Source organism: Oryctolagus cuniculus, chromosome 5 (assembly GCF_051225735.1).
Source record: "Oryctolagus cuniculus isolate XC-2025 breed Fujian yellow rabbit chromosome 5, ASM5122573v1, whole genome shotgun sequence".
NCBI lineage: Eukaryota > Metazoa > Chordata > Mammalia > Lagomorpha > Leporidae > Oryctolagus > Oryctolagus cuniculus.
In genome coordinates this window covers 92,000,692-92,023,012 of record NC_142871.1, presented here as the reverse complement: position 1 = coordinate 92,023,012, position 22,321 = coordinate 92,000,692, and the positions used below count along the sequence as shown (strand labels likewise).

Below are 22,321 nucleotides of genomic sequence, written 5' to 3'. Positions count from 1 at the left end.
CAAATGATAAACTGGAAACTGTTTATATGTATATGTATGTACATATATATGTAGTACCATGATAAAATTAAAGTAAGGTAAATTGAGTGATTTAATGAATATTAAACATGGAAGAATATACTGCCAATGGTCTTTATAGTTGGGTCAGTTTCTGAGTTTACCAAATGCTCTGTGGTAGACATGGTACTTACACTTTTTATTTGTTAGAAGAGTGTAAACATATTTCTACAAGGCTTTCGTTAAGTGCTACTTCCAAATGCTTCCTGTTAATGCAAACTCCAAAGAAAATTTCTGGAAGAGCCTGAGTAGTTCTAAGAATAATGATTTAGAAAATGCAGCACCTTTGTTGTGTATCAAAAGTATGGCTTGACTTTAATATAGTTTTTAACAGTTTTCTAGAATTCTGTGATATGGAACACAGCATTATTAATATCCACATGTTTTAACATGTTATCTTCAGAAAAAGAGGTTGAAAGTGTGGAGGTGGTTAGTAGGTACAAGTTTATGAAGATATTTTAATCCTGCCAAACAATGAATAACAAAATGCTAAGACTAAAGATATGAAAATAACTTAAGAAATGGCTACTTCACCTCAGAAATTGTTTTGGTAGAGTAACATTATGTGTTTCTGAGATGTGGTTATGTTTCTCAGAGTGCACATGAAAAGGTTTGATTTATTTATTTAATATTTATTTATTAACATTTAATATTTACTCAAGTTTAGCTACATATCAAATAAATGTTCACTTCTCTAATATAATACCTTTATTATCTTAGTGGTCTTTTGTCAATAGGAAAGGAAAATTTATGTTCAATACTATCTCTGTGTATTTGCTACACATCAAATGCTACACATTAATGCTACAAATTAAAAATGGCACAGAAACAGACATGTTTTGAATTGTTAACTCCCTACCTAAAGTGTTGACCCAAGGTAAGCCTCTGTCAGAATTAGAATGATTAGAGCTTAGATATACTGTTTCCCTTTCTGAGTCCTTTATAGAATTATTAGTCCCTTCTAAGAGATTGAAGCCATCAGGAACTTTGAGACTTGAGAGAGATGTATGTAAATCATTGTGCATAATGCTTTGTCTTTTGATATCAATATAAACAACATTTATTGAGCATTTATGCACTCTGTATTAGAAATTCTAGTCAGTTGCAGAATATTCTCTCCTTGTGAATTTCATGCTCTTGAATGGTTTAGAGGCTGTTAGAAAACTGAGATTCTCTCACTGTGGAAAAGAATATTCCCCAAAAGAAAGCCAAAAAAAAAAAAAAAAAGGATGTTTAGAAGCATTTCCACTGTATATATCACCATACATCTTTTCCAGGATAACAAAATGAGCATAATTTGTGCAGTTTAATATTTTTTCTTATGCTATGGACCATAGTAGATATAAGTAACACTGAGCCCCTGTCTTCAGACTGGTAATTTAGAATGAGATTGGAGGCAGTAGTAACATAAATCTTCACAGGGCTTGCTGTGAGGTAAATGACTAACATTCCCAAGCCTTGTACGCTGCCTTGACCTATTACTTGATTCTGAGGCTTGTACCTGGTTTCTAGTTCCATAAAATATCTTTTCATTGTTAGCTACCTCAAATTGTATTAGGAAAATAGTAGCTAGAATATAGGTAATAGGATAAACAAAAAGACAGAATAGTATCATGGGATTTAAAATAAGAAAAGCCCAGCTGACTAGGGGGACCAGGGAGGAGGGACTCTAGGGGATGGGTCTTGAGGGAGGGATGTGTGCTTGGCAGTTTTGAGAAGAAAATCAGGCAGAAAAGCCTGGCTCACCTTCACAGAGTAGCCAGTGGCCTGACATGCCTGGAGCATAGTGGGGCCATGAGATAAGAAGCAATAACGATAAGGTTGATTGGCAGGAATGTGTTTATCTGAAATATTCTGAAATAATTTTCAAAAGATATCAAATTTTAATTTTGAAAAAGTGTTTCTTTTTCCCTAGTATCTTCAGTCTTTCAGCCTTGGTTGTAGAAATAATAGAAGAAAGAGTGAATCAGCGAGGATGTCTGAGAATTTCCCAAACATTTATTTATTATTTATTTATTAAATATTTTATCAGTAGTATTTGCTTACTCTTACTCTTCAACTTGTGATTTTATTCAATTCTCTTTGTGTTCTGTCTGCTCCTTTACCTACTTTTTCCACATGGGCGATAAGGCCCTGAGGATTTAGTTTTTCTCAGTTTACACCACTTTCCTACAATACTAAAATATTTGTAACTCCACCAGCAACATCCTTGCCAAAATGGACTTTTCAGAACTTCCTCTGGAACTCATGACTGTTCTTTCTCTTTTAGCACTGGTATTTCTCCAGTGGGATATCAGCCAATGGTCCAGTTGTGTGTGGAGGTCATGCTGATTAATAGTAGTTACTAGGCATATATTAATACAGTTGTTAGCCTATGATTAGTTGTGATGTTTTCCTGGCCAACTGTCAGAAGCACTAGGCTTCTAAACATGAAAGACTGTCAAAAATATATCTAACAGTGTATCATTTGCATTGATTTTTGAAGGTCATCAAAACTTTGTTCTGAGTGATTCTAAGTGTATAAATGATTACTAATTAATATATTCTTGATTAAGAAAGCTACATATTATGATTTTACCATTAGTTGTAGTTAAAGTTATGTATTATATATATGAGGTACTGGTTAAGGCCAGCTGTGATGTTTCTCTTGCTTTTCATTAGCTTTATATTCAGGATAGAAAAGGTTAAAAGTGTTATAAATTGCCTATTCCAAAATGTGATTTTTTTGCTTTATCAACAGGCAGAGTAGGCTGCTGAACTTGATGTTGGTAAGGTTGAATTGTCTGAGGGAGAAAGTCTTGCTATAGAGTTTCACTAAGAAATTACACACACACACACACATCTATTATGTCTTTTTTGAATGTCACTGTTACACTTTCAGGCATATGCAAACTTAATGGTCTGCCTGTCTGTATCATTTTCTCTTGAAATGACAGCTTAGCAGTTTTGCTGGTTGGATTGTGTTAAAATCTTTAAAGTCTGCATTCACTAAAACACATGTCCAATGTTTGGGCAGCCAAAGTCTGTGCAATCATTTTAATGGAGAATAACTTAGCAACTCTGTATTCCTCAAGTATCTTATTGTTTAAGGTACATGAAAATATCATCAATTTGGAGTCATATTTCATAATTAAGTTATTCTGGGATATGCTGAAGTGTACTATTATAAGATCTTAAAATGCATTTTGCTAAGAAAACAATAGCAGAAATTAAAAGAGGACATGTATAATGTTGAAACCATTTTAAAATAGGTTTCTATCTAGTTAATTTTTTTTGAGTGTCTATCATGTTCAGAGTATTGTGCTGGACATCCTGCATGGGTAACTTTAACTCATGGCCATGAATCAAGACAAGTGGTTAGAAAATGGGCGGTGGGGAAGTCACAGAGTGACTAAACAAGTGCTTTCTGAGATTCCACCGGAGCAGGGATGTCATGGTGTGTCTGTTGTTGGCAATGTTGTGTGCTCAGTGTTGAGATCTGATTACTCCTTTTATGATAGTCTGTAGTGAAGGGTTGAAACATTGAAATGGTGAGAAACATCCTAGGCTTTTAGGACTGTTTTTAAAGTTTTCTTGACAAATCTTCTAATGCCTTTACAGAGAACAAAGCCCCTTGGTTTTGTGGTAGAAGACACATAGTCCTAATCTTTAATTGGCTTAGGTTTGGCTGGTGCCATTTGTCACCTCTAACTCACTGGTGCTCCATCTGGCTTGCCAGGATCCAGGAGCAGTTCTTAGTGGTAAAAAGTTGGAGAAGCAGATACTGGAAAATCCAGCCTTATGTGATCTTTCCTGGCTTTGAGATGTTCATATTGAAAAGTTGTTTAAATACTTTTATGTATTTTCAAGGGAAGAAATATATTAATCTCAGAAGAAGACCTGAATTCTAAAATACTATTATTATTTATATCTGAAGTTATTTATTTTAGAATGGTTAGTGGCTATCTCCATTGAAAAATATCATATGAATTTTTACTCTCTAAGTATATCAAAATGATAAATTTGATTAGGAAATTTTCCTGACAATTGTATATTATTTTGCCTACATGTACAAACAACAAAAGTGTGTTAAAGATGATAAAAATATGTAGTTTAATCAGAATAACTGAACCCAGAGAATAAAAAGGGTAACATTCTCTTCAGGTTTACATATTTGTAATGATCTCATTTTCACAATATTAACAAACTGTTAATAATTTTCATAATGGTATAGAAAAGCAGTTTTTGGCAATTTTGGTGTATTTAAATTGCAAGTGATAAAAATGATGTACCAAATTAAGTCCTATGATTCCCCACAAAATGATTGAACTATATTCCAACATTTGAATATATGCTAATTATTTTTGAAATTTTATTTAAGTTATGTAAGTTCCATGTAATTCATATATTATAATATACAGATTTAGGAACACATACAGATTTAGGAACCCTCCCGCCCATACTCCACCCTCTATCTCCTCCCTCCTCTATTCCCACTCTTAATTTTTACAAAGATCTATTTTCAGTTTATTAATACTCATAAGGTTAACCCTACACTAAGTAAAAAATTCAACAAATATATGAAGAAAACAGAAGAGACAAAGGATGTAAATAATCATCAAATCTCAAAATGTCCATTCACTCCAATATATTACATTTTAGGTACTCTATTAGTTACCCCAGATCTGGGAAAATATATGCTATCTGTCTTTTTGGGACAGGCTTATTTCACTAAGTGTAATGGTAATTCTTGGAGAGTGTAAATGAGAATTTGGTGTTACTTCTAAATGTCGTTTTCAAAAATTTGGCATAATTTCATTTTATACATTTTTATACTTTTTAGATTTTGAACATTAATTTTAGGACTGAAAAATGGAATTGAATGGCTTTCAACTTTAATGAAGTAATGAATGTAAAATGAAATAGCTTAGAGCCTAGCATACAGCAATCCCTGTGGCAGTCATTGTATGTGGTTATGACAGTTACTTCTGACTCCTCTCTTCTTGCCACACTATATATCTTTTACATGTGGTGTACACTGGCAACATACACAAGCTCAGAGTGTGATTAGTTTCCATCATACCTATGCACTAATTGTTGGTGTTTTAGAAATTTCTGGAATTGCCTTCATGTTCTCATCTGAGAACACATTTTTATTATTTTTTAGGGGGTTATTGAAAGGCATAGGTATAAGGAGGGATAAAGGAGGGGGGGAGAGAGAGAGAGCGAGTGAGAGAAAGAGAGAGAGGGAGAGACAGAGAGAATGAGAGAATTTCTATCAGCTGGTTCAACTGATGCCTGCAACAACTGAGGTTGGGCCAAGCTGAAGTCAGAAGCCAGGAAATACATTCAGGTCTCCCATGTGGGTGGAGGGGACCAAAGTTCATGGGTCATCATTTTTTGCTTCTTCTCAGGTGCATTTGCAGGCAGCTGGATGAGAAGTGGAGTAGCTGGGACTTGAACTGGCACTCCATGTGGGATGTGAGCATCCCAAGTGGCAGCTTAACCCATTGTGTGAAAATGCCTGCTCCTGAGAACATGTAATTTTATGTAATGCACATACAGAAGTTTTGAAGATCAAAATCATCTCCGATACCAGCATTTATTTTCTCATTTAGTTGAGCATGCAAGGGCTTGTGGGTCAAATGATGAACGGAATATGATACTACGTGCAGCATAGAAAGAAAGTCTCCTTTTGTTTTCAATATGCTGTTTGCTGCCAGAGTTTGGGAATCAGGATTCCTTTGTTTCTGAGGATAGTTCTAAAATATAACAAATGTTTGTTTTGTTTTGAGAATATTGTGACTGCAATATAACTTGTATTTGTTAACTTCAAAATAAATTCAGGAGCTTTTCCATTATTTTTATTTATTTTAAACCTATTTAGAAGGTTTCCAATAATTCAAAATATACAAAACAAAAAGTGTAAGTATCTTCTTCATAATTCCCTCACTGTCATTCCTCAGGAAAAACAATGTTTGGTAGTTTGGAATGAATCTTTCCAGATTGTTATATATGTAGGCTCATAAAGATATGTAGGCTTAAAAAGATATGTTTCCTGATGTGCACCCACTGTCTGTGGTGACTGTTTTCACATGAATGAGGTTATATTGCCTGCAACTTGCTTACTTCACTAGTTAGCTTTCCATAAGCATCTTTCCATGTCCTTATTCTTTTTTGTGGCTGCATAGTACTCTCCGTGTTGATGTGTAGTGGTCTACAAGAGTACTTTAAACTGTTTCTGGAAAGTACAATTAAGAAATAAGTTTACTGTGGTGCAGTTTTTTGAACTCCATGCCTATGAAGGATCTTCAAAATGTTCACGAGAAATATATTTATTAAAAACAACTGTGCATGAATTTCAGGCTTGTTTGAATCAAAATAAACTTGTCTTTTACTTCTATTTTCCTACAAACCTTCTTGAAGTCCCCTTGATTGTAGCTATTCCTCTACCAAAGGACTCTCAGAAGGTTTCCAGCATTCCTGTGCTTACACACTGTGTTGCATGAACCCCATGGGTTTAGGTCCACCTGTGCTTTGTTTTCCCCTCCACTCAACAGGCTACAGAAGCCTGGACCATCTGCTCTCCTTGCTTCTTGCAAGAATTGTTCTAAAGTGTTGTGATATGATCCCGTATACACCTGGGCTCAGAAAAAAGGAGCAATTCATTATATGGGGCTTTAGGGTAACACCAACATTTTTTTATATAGAAATCCCTCATTTCTTCCTGCCAGGAATTTAAGATGCTTTTAGATGGATTTTGGCTATGTCCCCGTTAGACCCTTCTACGTTGGCCGAATTCTGGGTTTTAGAGCTGTAAGGACTGATTGTCAGAATCTGCTTTTGTAGTTGGTCATCCTTAGAACACTGTTAAGAGAACGCTTTGAAAATTTCTTTTTCTAATTTTGGAATATTTTTGTCTCATATTTATGTCTAGGTACATTGAAATTTAATTTGTGATTTTTACAAATTGCATAATTCATCAGATTTGTAGAACACTAAATTACTAATATTTCAAAATTGGTTAGCATTTCATTGGTAGTGGGGTGATATCCATAAAGTGTTCATAAAATTTTATGGTGTTTAGTCACTCATTATTTAGTGGATATAATAGCCTATTTTTGCCACAGATAATGACCATATCTCAGTGTTTTGCTTCTACTGGTGAAATTCCTACACACTTTTAAAATTCTGTTTAGAATAGTGAATGAATTTGGGTAAAACCATGCATTCATAAAAATATTTACAAACTAACAAAAATAGTTTTTAAGAAAAGGGATAACAAATTGTTAGAAATTTTAAGAAATTACTACTTCTCTTTTGTAACATAATTGTCCAGTGTATTTTAAGCAATAACTTGCTGTTGATTTGAATGATTTTTACCTCCCAACACAGCTGGCATCCTGTTATGGTATCAAAGCTATACTTTCTGATTTATTCTTGGGCAAAGTGTGTTATGCAGAGTGTGAACCAGCACAGTGAAAAACTGTCACGAACATATCCTTATTGTTTGTGACACTTTCCACAGTAAAACAGAGTTACGGTCATTAGCCATATTTCAGTGTTCATTAACAACAAAGGTCATAACCCTTTTATTTTAGTAGTGGTTTCTTGCTGCTGGGTTTCCTCAAATGTGTAGTAGCTGTACTTTTCCTTTGCTACAGCTTTTATGAGCTATTTCTGTGTTTTCTACAAGCAACATTTATGAGAGCTGTTATTTATATGTGTATTCCTCAAAGTGAACGAGAAAGCACTTTCATTCTTAAAATAATATGAAGGAAATAATTGATATTGAGGTAAAATATGAAATTCAGTAATTCATTTTCCACAGAAAAATATATTAATGGCCATGAATTTTTAATTGCACATATAGAATTACAATCTAATTTTTCTTTTGCACTGGGAATGTGAACTATATTGAAAAAAATTTTTAACAGTACAAAATTCAGGTGACTATGCAGTTTAAAAAGAATTTTTGGCATAAAATCGAATTACTGATTTTTATCTAATGTATTGAATCGGAGTAATTTATTTTTTATTGCTGAATTAAATTGTATGCTTGAAATGCCTATTTTCTCCAACATCAGGTTTTTCTTTTCTCTTTCAGTCTGTGATCAAAACAGGACGACTGCTAATCAGTCATGAAGCTCCTTTGACAGGTGGCTTTGCATCAGAAATCAGCTCTACAGTTCAGGTAGAGTCGTTGTGGGCAGGGATTCCAACACTGGTGTAATTGCACATGCCTATTCCAGAAGAAAAAAATTATTGATGGTGGTATATAAAAGTCTGCATATTTTGGAAATGTAGTTTTTCCTTTCCAATTCTGCTTCACTGTCCTTTAGTTAATGGTCTTATCACATCATCTGGAAAAGAAAATGTAAATTAATAAAAGCTAAAAAAAATTCTTTATGGGAAGAAGAAAGTTTGAAATACGTTTAATAAAGTAACTTCAGTTGTGTTTGCTAGGTTAGCAGAGAAAGAAAAATCTTGTAATTTCAATCTGATAGTTTTTTTTAAACAAAACTTTAAGGTATTATAAAACAGATTGATGATGACATCAATCTTAGATTTCACCTTTCAAAAATACATCTGTGAAAAGTCAAAAAATCAAATTATAAGTAATTTATTAGTTTAATCAAATTATATTTTGCTATGGCAATGCTTTAGAAATTATTCTAAAATATTTATATCTAAAAATGTCCACTTAAGATGCTGCATATCAGGAAAAAATTCTGTAGATATATTTCTGGAGGATTTTTATTTAAAAATTGTATTGACATTTGTTAATAAAGATGCATAAAGTAACTTTTAAAAATTTCATTGTTCCTAACTGTTTAAATTAAGAATTTAATACCTTTAAAATGTAAGATACATGCATTTAAAATTCAGAATATCTTTGTAGTTTGCAAACATTTTACTTCTTTTTACTGGTGCTATATTATGCTTTAATTGTTAAGATGAGTAGAGAATTCCTGTAAGAGTATATGGCTTAAAATTATATAAGTAATGATTTTTTTTCAACTTGTAGCTGGTAAACAATGATTTTTTTTGCCAATAAAATAAATGCTAACTGGCAAAACTATATCTTCGAATTAGATTAAATAAATGTAATCAGAAATATTTTAAATACCAGATTAAAATAACTCATAATTACATTCAGTTAAAATTACACTTTTTTACAATATATAAAGGTATTAAGAAAATTTGAAAAAGCAAGTAATTGAGTTTTATAGATTTTTTCTATTTATTATATAGATAACAATTTGAAGCATACTGCTTCTCATTATATAACATGAGTACCAAGAGTTTATTTTGCATTTTATTCATTGAGTAGCATAATGAACTAACTTAAAAAATGGAGGTAGCAAGAATATATCACTATAATATCAAGATTATATTTCAAACCAAAAGGCCAAACTGGAAAAAAGAAACTGGATTTTCTGACTCCTACTTAATATGTTGTTTACTAAACAATTTAAAATCATAGTGGCTGATGCTAATAGAAACTTCCACAGCCCTCTTTGGTTTTATATGCTGACAACTTACTCTTATCTCAGAAGTTTCACTTGCATGTAGTTGCAAAAGGAAAATGTAGTAGAGCACAGGTGGGATTAGAAATTATGACTTATTTTGTGGTGTTTGCTTTCTCTAAGTATGCTTTTTAAGTTTAATCTCCATAATTTATTGGTAGACTACAATAGGATATAACATTTTTCAAAGTGGAAAAGACTTAGATAATCTAATCTAGAGTAGCTTGATTTTGAATGATATGTGAACTCACCTTAATGGGAAAATGCCTCTTAGGTTCCAGAGTACTTTAGTGAATCACTGTTTGAAAAACTGTATTTTAAGAGTTAAATACAGTCACGAAGAAACCTGGATAACACCAAAAAGCATAGTCAGAATATACAAATCAGATCCTGAAATTAGCTTATTATAATTGCTAGTAAAAGTTGTCAATAAGATTTTGAAACTATAATCACTTTTATATCATGATACAAAGACACCCCCCTAAAAAATCAAAACACAAAAAAGCAAAACAAGACATCCTATAACACTCTCAGAGGCCCAAGCATGTAGCTCAGGTGTCTGCAGTCTGTAGTTTGAGGAACCTTATTCTAAACCATTGGAGATGAGAGTCCTATTAGAGATGAGAGTCCTCCCCAGTGCTTTGGCTTTATAAGATAGTATAAGATCTGATTCCAGGACAGGAGTCTTGACTAAATGTTAAGTGTGTACGTGTGTACTCTTTATTGAAAATCCGCTGTCCCCCAAGAGGAAGATAGAAGTTTTGGATTTATTATAAATGCACTCTGTTTTCCATAATAAAGTCATTCAGCCAGCTAACCACAAAATAAATTAAGGCAATACTGTGAAGTTTCTAGATCTGCATTTAATATCTTGGGTAATTAGAATTTAGATTTATTAATATGGTGATTAATTTGAAACTATACACTGTCAATTTTGCTGTATTCAATTTTTTTTTTGGCACAAATAGAAAGTGCAGAAAATGAACTTGGATAAAATTTAATGAGCATGGTATCTCCAAATGTTTTACTGTGATGACTTTTATTGATAAAAAAGAAAACTAGATGCTTAAATTTTTTTCTTTTCCAGTAGTAATGTTTGCATATTATTTTGAGTAATCTGAGTAATAAAACATACTTTTCAGTAATTTTCCATGCACATACACAACTAAATGAAACATAGCATACTTAGCTTGTTCTCCATGAAAGGCTTCGGTTCATATTACAGCTGAAACCTGGATCAAATTACCAGCACCTTGGGTTGTTTTAAAATGAAATCACTTAAGTGTGAGGTGTGGTTGATTTCACCACTGGGATTGGCTCATGTTTCTATATTTTTTTTGTTGTGTATACTTTGTAAGAGTAAAAAAGATAAAACAGGTGTAAGGTATTAAAGTTAACTTTCGGGTATGGCAAGCAAAATGTACACAGAGGAATTCTATTGTCACTTTGGGAAAGAAGTTTAAAATTCTCGATGAGAAAGATCTATAAATTTGAGTACTGTTGATTAAAATATTGACTGATTGCAACAATGTGGGTTAATTTTATGTGCAAGTGTGTAAATAAAAATTTTGCTCCACAGCACTATTTTGTGGAAGATATCTCCTAGCTACTTAAAACCTCAGGATTAATTCTATAAAATTAATCTTAAGAGAGAATAATTATTAATAAAATTACTGTTTTCAAGTACATTAAAATCTGAACACCTAAAATTTTGGAATATTTTAAATTCAAATTTAAAGTTATTACTCAAATTAAAAATAACATTGTTGAACACAATGTACTATAGAGAATGAATATTTTTAAGTTTGCAATTGATATTTTTATACAGAAAAATTACACTGTGCTGTCTGAATGTATGTCTCAAACAAAGGAACTTTTAATAGGAAGTATTATTAGTGCTGTATTATTGGCATTACTATTAAAAGATTATCTTTTGTTATACAGCTAAAATATGAGTAGAACAACAGAAAATATGTTCATTATATTTTTATGTAATTATTCCACCTGTGACAAATGGCTCTTTAATCAAACAAGGAGTTTAGTGTCCATATGTTAAGTTTATTCATGCCTTTGGGTTTTTCATAAAGTCGTTTGCTTTATTATTTAAAAGAATTTATTGTTAAGAGTTTGAAGTGTTAAACTCACAAAAAGGTAATTAGGAGACTATATTGATTAGACATGAAATTGTTTTTACTTACACTTATTAAGTTTCTTCATAATATTTATATGGAAATCAAGGGTTATGGAAATATAAAATGGCACAACTAAGAGTTGTTTTGCATTTCTATTGGATTTAATTTGGAATTTAACTGGGAGGGAGAACAGGCTGAGGTTTGGTATGCTTGGCCCCCTCTGGGGCAGATTTTTGGTTCCTGCATCCAAAGCTTCACTGTCTCTTCCTATCTAATTTTACATTCCCATCTGTTCTCACTTTGGGTCAGGGAACTTCTTCCTTCTTTTCTTTCATTCAACATGTACTGAAACCTGAAGTGCTTCTTGAAGTCCTGTGATTTATGGGAGAGTGCAAAGACAACAGAATTCAGGCAATTCATTGACCTTGGCATTGTGTAGTTTGAGCAAAGGTTTTACTGCTTCAGAAAATTATGTAAATTGATTTTTTGTGGTGATCTTGTTTCTCGGGTTTATGTAAACAAGTTTTTCAAAAAGTAGTCTTTACTGCGCAAAAAGTGTTAACCTCATTTATTTTAATATTCCCTCAAATTAATTTATATTATATGTTCTAGAATGCAGTGTTCATTCAACACATGTATTTTATTTATTTAAATATTAAGACCGAACATTTTAAGGTAGTTTAGCAGCTTTAAATAGCATAATTTCTTCATGCATTGGAGAAACCAACCTTTATTATTAATTTCTGACACATTCCCATAATGATGAAATTAGTCTTGACTGTGATAGAATTGTGATAATAAAAACTTTTTTTTTCGTCTGGATTCAATGCTTAATAAGAGTGCCAAAATTTTAGGGATTGTGGTTGGCTTAAAGGTTTGAGGTTTTTTTTTTTTTTTTTTTTAAACACATGGAAGCAATAAGTCTGCAATAAAGCGTCCAATTGGAGAGGATGGTAAGTTTCCATACCATTGTTCCATCCTTTCTGTGCGGTCTCTTTTCTTAGAATTAGAACTCAGAAGTTTTACATACCAACATATATTTTTAAGGTAACCAGATTCTGATAGTTTGAAATGGTTTTTATGGGGCCTTACATGAATCACGGTGTAAAAGGAAAGTTTCGTAAGTTTCAAGTAAAGGGATTTTGCTTTTCTCATTGTTTTATACAGAAGGATTTTTTTCCCCTTATAAACTACCTAATTTACAAGTACTCCATTTAGGCATCAATCTGAAGAAGACAGGGAATGGTCCTAAATGGTCTTGAGTTTTTAAAATTGTGTAAAAATATGTCTAATTAAAATCTTGTTGATAAATTAACAGTCACCAAAGAAAACTATCAGAGTAGTAATTTGATGGACAGTTGACTCCAGTTTTGTACTCTCAATTTGAAGCAAAATTTTGTCAGTGATACAAAACATTTTGCAAAAATAAAGCAACCAGAAGTCTATTATGCATTTTTGTTCATCAGCATTTAGAGGAGAGAAGCAGTGAGAGACGAGAAAGGAAGGACTTTGCAGAAGGTGAGATGGAGTGTCTAGAGAGAAGGGAGTCAGAGAGAGCCATTACAAAAGACCACCAGGGAGAGTTTCACCATGGAGTACATGCTGACAGTGTTAAGTGCTTCCAGAGTGTATGGCAGCGAAAACCTGATGGTTGTACCTTGGATGTATCATCTGGAAGACATTGGTGACTCTGATGAAAGCAGAGGAGTGGCCACGATGGGAGCCAGATTGTATTTGAGCTGGAGAACAAGTAGTAATGAAGTCTTGATCCATGAATATAGACTACTGTTTCAGGCAACCTTTTTAAAAAAGGAGAGGAATAAAGTACAGCAGTCCCCCATTTCTTTGGTTTTGCCTTGCATGATTTCAGTTACTTGTGGTCAACTGAAGTCTGAAAATACTAGATGAAAAATCACTGATATAAGAAATTCATAAGTTTAGGTCCATGCTGATCTGAGGAGCATGATGAAATCTCAAGGTATCCTGAGATACCTTGTAGATAAATCATTCCTTTGTCCAATCTATCTATTCTGTACATACTATGCACCTGTTAGTCACTTACTAGACATCTCAGTTATCAGATCAACTGTTGGTGTTATTACACTGATTATGTTCCAATAACTAATTTTACTTAATAATAATCCCAAAGCACAAGAACAGAGATTCTGGAGATTTTATTATAGTTCATTATTATATTTATTCTATTTTATTATTAGTTATCTTTGTTAATCTCTTGCTGTGCCTAATTTCTAAATTAAACTTTATCACAGGTATGAATGTTTAGGGAAAACATTGTATATCTGTATGTCTATCTATCTATATATCTATCTATATAAGCTTTTGTATTATTTGCAGTTTTAGGTTCCGTGTGGGGTGTCTTGCAATATATCTTCCACAGACAAAGGGGACTACTATAGTTGGAGAAAAAAAGGCTTTCTCTCTTAATGTTATTCACTCAGTGTAATATGCCATTTTCTCAACTTGAAGACCTCTGTGACATCTTCCTTTCCTTTCTCCTGTCCTTGCTACCTCATTTCCATTCCCATCCATTTCCTTCTCCCTCCAGCCCATCTATAATAAACTCACATGTTTGTTGCAGCACTATTCACAAGAGCCAATGCATAGAATTCCAAGGCATGGAATCAACTAAGAGATCCATTGGCAGATGAATGGACAAATAAAATGTGGTATATATACACATGGAATATTATCCAGTTGTAACAAAGAATGGAATCCTCTCATTTGTTATAACCTGGATGAGTTTTGAGGCCATAATATTGTATGAAATAAGTCAAGGACAGAAAAAACAAATACTATATGATCTTACTTACATGTGAAAGCCAGAAAAGTTGATCTCATAGGATTAGGGTAGAACAGAGGTCAGCAGAGGCTGGGAAGAGTAGCGGAGAGAGCATCCAGAGACAGGATAAGTAACGGGTACCAAAATACAGTTAGAAAAGATGAATGTGTTTTAGTGTTCTCTAGCTCGGTAGGGTGACTATAGCTAATAATTTACTGCTTATGACTAGAAGAGAGGATTTTGGATGTTCCCAACACAAGGGAATAATAAATATTTGAAGTGATGGAAAAACTTATCCCACTCACTTGACCATTACACATCCTCTACATGGATCAAGGTATTCACAGTAATTCATAAATATGTGCAATTATTATATATCAACCAAAAATTTTTAAAAACCCACAAAACCTAAAAGAAAAATGTAAAAAAAATAATATTGGGATGGATAAAAAGTTTTTAAGCAAAAAATATAAAACTAACAGATATGATCATGGTGTCACATTAATATATTTGCATATAATGGCATATAATGAGAATTTTTTGTATGACTGAAACAAGCATAGTAAAAGGAGAGTTACAAGTCAGACTATGTTGGAATACATAACAAATTATTAACATGTGTACCGTATTAAGCCTTCTTAGATATCTATAAAGGAAATAATAAAACATTTATTTAAAAGATCAGAAGTGGATTATTTTTTGTCCTATTGTTGACCAGCAAACATGAAACATATGCTACTTATGGATAAAGTGCTAATTAAAACTAATAGTCTCATTTTCATCCCCTGAAAATTAATTATATTTTGTACTGAATAGAAGTGATTGTAGAAATTGATTCATCTTCAGTAAATCAGTTGGGAATGTGTGTAAAGACTCTTCAAAGTGTATATATACTGTGATGCAAGAATGCTAGGGCCGACACTGTGGCTCAATAGGCTAATCCTCTGCCTGTGGCGCCGGCACACTGGGTTCTAGTCCCGGTCGGGGCACCGGATTCTGTCCCGGTCGCTCCTCTTCCAGTCCAGCTCTCTGCTGCGGCCCGGGAGTGCAGTGGAGGATGGCCCAAGTCCTTGGGCCCTGCACCCAATGGGAGACCAGGAGGAAGCACATGGCTCCTGGCTTCGGATCAGTGCGCCGGCTGCAGCGGCCACTGTGGGGTGAACCAACGGTAAAGGAAGACCTTTCTGTTTGTCTCTCTCACTGTCTACTCTGCCTGTCAAAAAAAAGTAAATAAATAAATAAGCTTACCTTTTAATTTCATTTTTGAAGTATCCTCATACAGACATATATCTAGACATAGGGAAAGAAACTTGTAAAGTAAGACTTTTATTAAAGCTTTGTATTTTATTGCTAATCATTTCTTTACTTTCTGTGTATATATTTCACTTTTATAGTAATTAATAGTTTTATTTTAATTAGATGTCTTCCTACATGGCATGTTCAGTCTTTTAATTTCTAGTTGTTTTTAATGAAAAAAATCCATTGGCTCTCAAAGTTGACTTTGAAACAATTCATCCTGTTTCAGTTTGGCATAATTAATTGGACTCACTGCATATGTCCTCCCCTTCTTTTGGTATTACCTTTACAATGCAAGACCATTATTCTTTTTGAAATCTTTCTGGATGTAGCCAGTCAAAAAATGTACTCATCCACATTCCGTATCTCTGGATAATGCTAAGTGTCCCAGTTTCTCTCACGCAATCCGTAGTACTTTTTCAGTTGGAAGTAGTCCCTCTTGAATTCAAAACTACATTTACACCAAGTCTTCCTCCCATTTCTCTCTCTTCCTTGTAACCTCTGGTTAGCCTCTTGTGTCCCAAGACCATTCCTGTCCTTTCCATTCAATCAAAGCAAACTGCTCTGCCAGTAGGATGGGAATAATTGACGCTGCTGAAATGTTTGCATGGGGATGTCCTCAATCTGCTAGGTAATATTGTAACAGTGCTTGATCATGAGTTGAAAATATGAGGCAAATGCATTTAAAAGAATATGTGGATTCTGCGGCAACGGAAGACCTTTCTCCCTGTCTCTCTCTTTCACTGTCCACTCTGCCTGTCAAAAAAAAAAAAAAAAAAAAAGAATATGTGGATTCTGCAGTAACCTTTCTCCTTAGAAAGTCTGGTTCCCTGATGCCTCATCTCATGTTTCCCCTCACCTCCAGCTTTCCACCATCATCTCCCTCTGTTTTACTGCCTCTTCTTGTTGTTTTCTCGCCTTCTTTCCCCAGGACTGTATCTGGCTCACTCCTTTCTATACGCACAGTGCCTAGAACTGTGACTGTTTTAAGTGGGTACTCAATAAATAATTTAAGGAAGTTGTTTGACTCCAAGCATTGAGATGTTAATAATTTATTTCAAAGAGTGCTTTTCTTGCTGGTTTATTTTGTAAAGGCAAGTTATTTCAAAAAGTTTGCAGGAAAAAAATGGAAATAAAAGATATATTGAATCTGGTACAAAAAATTTGGGAGTCCATATATAGTTTTTTATAATGTATCTGTTCTATTAACCTTTTGGAGACCCTCCTATGCATGGATTTCATTACTTTTTTGCATGTGTATATATGTATATTTTATTTCTGTATGTATATTTCTATATGAATATTTTAATTCTATTTTTCCATGAACTTTATGAAACACCCCTTTGTGAGAATTTCTCATCTCAAAAGCTGCTAGATTAAACTGCTGCCCATTACACATCACAAGTCCAGTTTGTTGACCTCAAAGATGATTTCAGTTCTGTGCTTGTCGAGTTTAAATACAGGGACAGGTATTATGTGCTGTTGTGCTTCATCTTTGTTCTTCCACTCCTTTCCACAAAGGCTATTTCCTTTGAGTAAACTGGGGGAGATTCTTCCCTCTCATTATTCCCTACTGAGTCTGAGATATTTATCAGGTCCAGTGTTGTGGCACACCGGGTTAAGCCACCACCTGAGATTCTATCATTCCATATAGGTACTTACGAGAATCCTGGCTGCTTCACTTCTGATCTAGTTCCCTGCCAATGCTTCTGCACAGCAGAAGATGGCCCAAATGCCTGGGTCCTTGCACTCATGTAGGAGACCTGGATAAAGCTCCTGGCTTCTGGCTCCTGGCTTTGGCCTGGTACAGCCCCTGTCCATTGCAGCCATTTGGGGATTGTATCTCTCTCTTTCTCTCTTCTCTCTCTATTTAACTCTGCCTTTTAAATAAATATTTAACTATTTTTATTAAAGAAATATACTTAACAGGGTGCATACTTTGGTGTAAAAAGTTTAGAATTCATACATAATTTTTTCAAGATATATTTACCTGGGGCCAGCGCCGTGGTGCAGTAGGTTAATCCTCCGCCTGTGGTGCCGGCATCCTATATGGGCGCTGGTTCTAGTCCCAGCTGCCTCTCTTCCAATCCAGCTCTCTGCTATGGCTTGGGAAGGCAGTGGAGGATGGCCCAGGTTCTTGGGCCCTGCACCCGCATGGGAGACCAGGAGGAGGCACCTGGCCCCTGGCTTCGGATTGCCACAGCTCCGGCCATTGTGGCCATCTCGGGAGCGAACCAACAGAATGAAGACCATTCTCTCTTTCTCCTTCTCACTGTCTGTAACTAACTCTCAAAAAAAATATATTTACCAAAAATATACTGAATAGACCATTGATTTAGCAAAATAGATTCTCTGGTGGAACATATTCCTTTCTTTAGAAACTTACAGCAATTTCTGTGATTTGGCACCTTTGAATAGTTTAGCACCTAAGGAGTTGTTTCCATACAGCTGTAATTATCCTTGAAAATCTACTTGTATGCTAATAGAAAATTATAATTTATTTCATTTCCATATCTGATGTGAAGTAGTCTTTTGTATTGTAATATATATATATTGCAAATATATATGCATATATATTTGCATTGTAATACACATAATATATATTTAAATGTCCAACATTGTTTTAAAAAATTTCAGTCTGCAGTAAAATTATTTAAACTTTTATAAATGAGAGACAGACAACAGAGAATAAATGTATCCATGTCCCAGCCAGTTCTCTTGACAAAAGTGAAGGTGCAAATTAAATTTGCCAAGAAATGTTAGCCATGTTTTATCAGCACCATACTTAGAATCAGTAATAGATTGGGTTTGGGTATCCGAAAATAAAACAAAATTTCTCAGTTTGACATACCCATTTGTAGTCAGTAAAGTTGGTGATGAAAATTCATTTGAAGTAGGCAGACATACAGGCTAAAATACTTAGATTTGTGAACTGGAAGACCTTTGCCACGCCCCTGTGTGGCCTCATTCCCCCACCTGGCCACACCCGGGTGCCCACCAGCCAATCAGGTTAATTAACCACTCCCTTTGGAAGTGGGTTAAAAGCCAGGAACTGTGTGGCCCTGGGAGGCTCTTCTTCCCTGGCCTCTTGTCAGGAGGTGGCTTGCTGTAGCCCTGCACCTCCAGGGCGCATGGCCTTTGGGCCATGTGCTCTAGGCTTCCTGGCCCAGATACAGGCCTAGATGCTCTTCCATGTGGCTGGTTCCTGGTGCTTGGTATGAACCCATATTGACCTCTCTCTCCCTCTTTTTTTTTTTAAAGCCCTTTTTTTTAATTTTTATTTTTGACAGGCAGAGTGGACAGTGAGAGAGACAGGGAGAAAGGTCTTCCTTTTGCCATTGGTTCACCCTCCAATGGCCGCCACGGCCGGCGCGCTGTAGCTGGCGTACCGCGCTGATCCGAAGCCAGGAGCCAGGTGCTTCTCCTGGTCTCCCATGGGTGCAGGGCCCAAGCACTTGGGCCATCCTCCACTGCACTCCCTGGCCACAGCAGAGAGTTGGCCTGGAGGAGGGGCAACCGGGACAGAATCCAGCGCCCTGACCGGGACTAGAACCTGGTGTGCCGGCGCCGCAAGGCGGAGGATTAGCCTAGTGAGCCACGGCGCCTGCCAACACCTCTCTCTCTTAAGTAAAACTCTCACTCTCCTATGCATCTTTCTCACTAAATAAAAGCTTAAAATGTACCATGCTGCCTCATTCATCTGTGCTGGTATTTAGAATTCTTCTCTAAATATTAGGCAAGAACCCTATTGAGCTTATTAATATTGGGGATTTAGTAATAAGCCCGTGGTGAAATTGTATGGCACCCCAAATTCCGGTAGCACATGTGGCACCCCAGATAGCATTTCTAGGGAAATTTAAGGGGCCACACTTTTCCGATTTCAATTTTATTTTGGTAATTTAGTGTAACTAAATGTATATATAAGTTTATTTATTTATTTATTTTTTGGACAGGCAGAGTGGACAGTGAGAGAGAGAAAGGTCTTCCTTTTATTGTTGGTTCACCCCCTAATTGCCGCTGCTGCTGGCGCACTGTGCTGATCTGAAGCCAGGAGCCAGGTGCTTCTCCTGGTCTCCCATGCGGGTGCAGGGCCCAAGCACTTGGCCCATCCTCCACTGCACTCCGGGGCCACAGCAGAGAGCTGGCCTGGAAGAGGAGCGACCTGGACAGAATCCAGCACCTCAACCCAGGACTAGAACCTGGTGTGTTTCATAAAGGCCATTATCTCCTCTCATGAATGAATTTGCAGCTCACCAGATATAGTTAAGTTTAAAATAGACATTAACTATTGCTAGTTCAATTTGATTAAATATTTATGAAAATTAAGGTAAGTTACAGCCAGTACTTACTTGAAGCTATAAGAAGTCATCTAGTTTGTAATTGTTTTGATTTTTCAAATCTTTCAATGTAAGTTTTAAGATTTCATTTTGATTTACAGAAATGTCTGAAAATGTGCATTTGATTGAGTAAATGTTGAATGCTTGATTCTTTTCTTTACAGTTAAGTGAAAGAAATGACTTTTTTTTTGAGGTTTATTTATTTATTTGAAAGGCAGAGTTAGAGAGAGAGAGAGAGAGAGAGAGAGAGATTGAGAGAGAGGTCTTCCATCCACTGGTTCACTCCCTAAATGACAATGGCTGGAGCTGGACTGATCTGAAGCCAGGGGCCAGGAGCTTCTTCTGGGTCTCCCGCTCAGGTGTAGGGACACAGGCTCTTGGGCCATCTTCCACACTTTCCCAGGCAATAGCAGAGAGCTGGATTGGAAGAGGAGCAGCTGGGACACGAACTGGTGCCCATATGGGATGCAGGCGCCACAGGGACGCTTGGTCTATTGTGCCACAGCACCGATCCCGGACTTTATCGTCACTACTTGATCCACTTGCAGAGCAGAGCCATGCTTTTCTGTTTCAGGTCTTCAGAGGATCAATTAATGCTCTTCACCATTGAAGATAACTTTATATTTCAAATTGTACAAAGAACCTATTTGTATTTACCAAAATTCTTAGCTAAAAAAGGCATAATTCACAGCTGTTCTTTTAAATGGATCTAAATACTTAAGTTTTAAATATTGTCTTGCTGTGACTAATACTTCAAAATCCATACTTGTATTGTCCTCAGTTATAGTTGTTCCATCGTTTAAACAAATCCTGATTCGTACCTGTACTCTTAGGATTAGTTTGCTCTCTTACTGGCTACATTCCTATGTTTCTTTCCTGGACCGATTTTAAAGTCCCTGCAGCAGATTGTGATAATATAAAATGCTCCTTCCTCTACACCCTGACACTGACTTTATGCTTCATTTTTTTTTAAATTTATTTTTGACAGGCAGAGTTAGACAGTGAGAGAGTGGGGGTGGGGAGAGAAAGGGAGAAAGGTCTTCCTTTTTCAATTGGTTCACCCCCCCAAATGGCCAGTACGGCCGGCACGCTGCACTGATCCGAAGCCAGGAGCCAGGTGCTTCCTCCTGATCTCCCATGCGGATGCAGGGCCCAAGGACTTGGGCCATCCTCCACTGCACTCCTGGGCCACAGCAGAGAGCTGGACTGGAAGAGGAGCAACTGGCACAGAATCCGGCACCCCAACCGGGACTAGAACCAGGTGTGCAGGCGCCGCAGGCGGAGGATTAGCCAAGTGAGCTGTGGCGCCGGCCTATGCTTCATTTTTTAACCATAAACTTTTCTGGACATAGATCTCTACAAAGTGTGCATAGCTGACCAATTTGAATATATTTTGTGAGTAATATTCCCATATCACACAATCTTATACATTTTATTAAAACCAGCTTTCCTGTGGCAGTTCCAAAAACATAGTTCAGATGCATTACAATAATACAGTACCGCATAAATGTTGATTAAATATTTTCTAATATGATGGAATGTTTTGATTATGTGTGCAGCAAATAATTTACCTAGTAAATTAAATGCAGTATCCATTTTAATAAGACCCACGTACTGCACAAAAATAGGACTTTGACTCACTTATATTTATGGGGAGTCACTGGAGCCAGAGCAGCATTGGTAAAGCTAAATCCTATTAGGGAGATGCCGTTTGGATCCCTTTTTGGCCGTTCAGAGAACCACAGTATCTCCCCACCCCGTCCTTTCGCCTGCTTGCCTCCTTGCCTGCCTTCTTCTCTCTTTGCCTTCACTGACGGTTTTCTCCACAAATATGGGATCTTAGCAGAGAACCTTAATTCTTCTCTCACCATGGATAGATGAAGCATGATTTTGGTCAGTTTTGCTTGCTGAATACATTCTGCATCCCTGTAGGGAAGAAATAAAAATGCTCTGTGATACTGGATGAAAGTAAAGGGGTGTGGTTCGTGGTTGGATGTAGGCAAGTCCCTTTATCCTCCACGTGGTTTACCAGAGGTGTTACTCACCAAAGGAAAAAAATGAAATTACATAATACCACTTGAAAAACATTTTACAATGGATCTTCTGTCAGTATGAGGTAGGTGTGTGTAATGAGCAAGGTCTGCATTGCCTTTTCACACTATTATGTGAATTAACTTTTTTGCTGATGAT

General features: G+C 35.7%; 1 protein-coding gene and 1 long non-coding RNA gene across 2 annotated transcripts in view; one reads left to right on the top strand and one right to left on the bottom strand.

Annotated features, from left to right (window-relative positions):
• Positions 1–22,321, top strand: part of BCKDHB (branched chain keto acid dehydrogenase E1 subunit beta) — a 277,214-nt gene that overhangs the window by 205,263 nt on the left and 49,630 nt on the right. Inside the window, exon 9 of the mRNA XM_002714546.6 lies at positions 8,144–8,230. Coding sequence (XP_002714592.2) covers positions 8,144–8,230 — 87 coding nt within the window. The remainder of the gene's footprint in view (positions 1–8,143; positions 8,231–22,321) is intronic.
• Positions 7,608–22,321, bottom strand: part of LOC149126579 (uncharacterized) — a 53,190-nt gene continuing 38,476 nt past the window's right edge. The window contains exons 2-4 of the long non-coding RNA XR_016233906.1: positions 22,000–22,057; positions 9,818–9,912; positions 7,608–8,399 (exon numbers count right to left, since the gene is read on the bottom strand). This is a non-coding gene — a long non-coding RNA (uncharacterized LOC149126579). The remainder of the gene's footprint in view (positions 8,400–9,817; positions 9,913–21,999; positions 22,058–22,321) is intronic.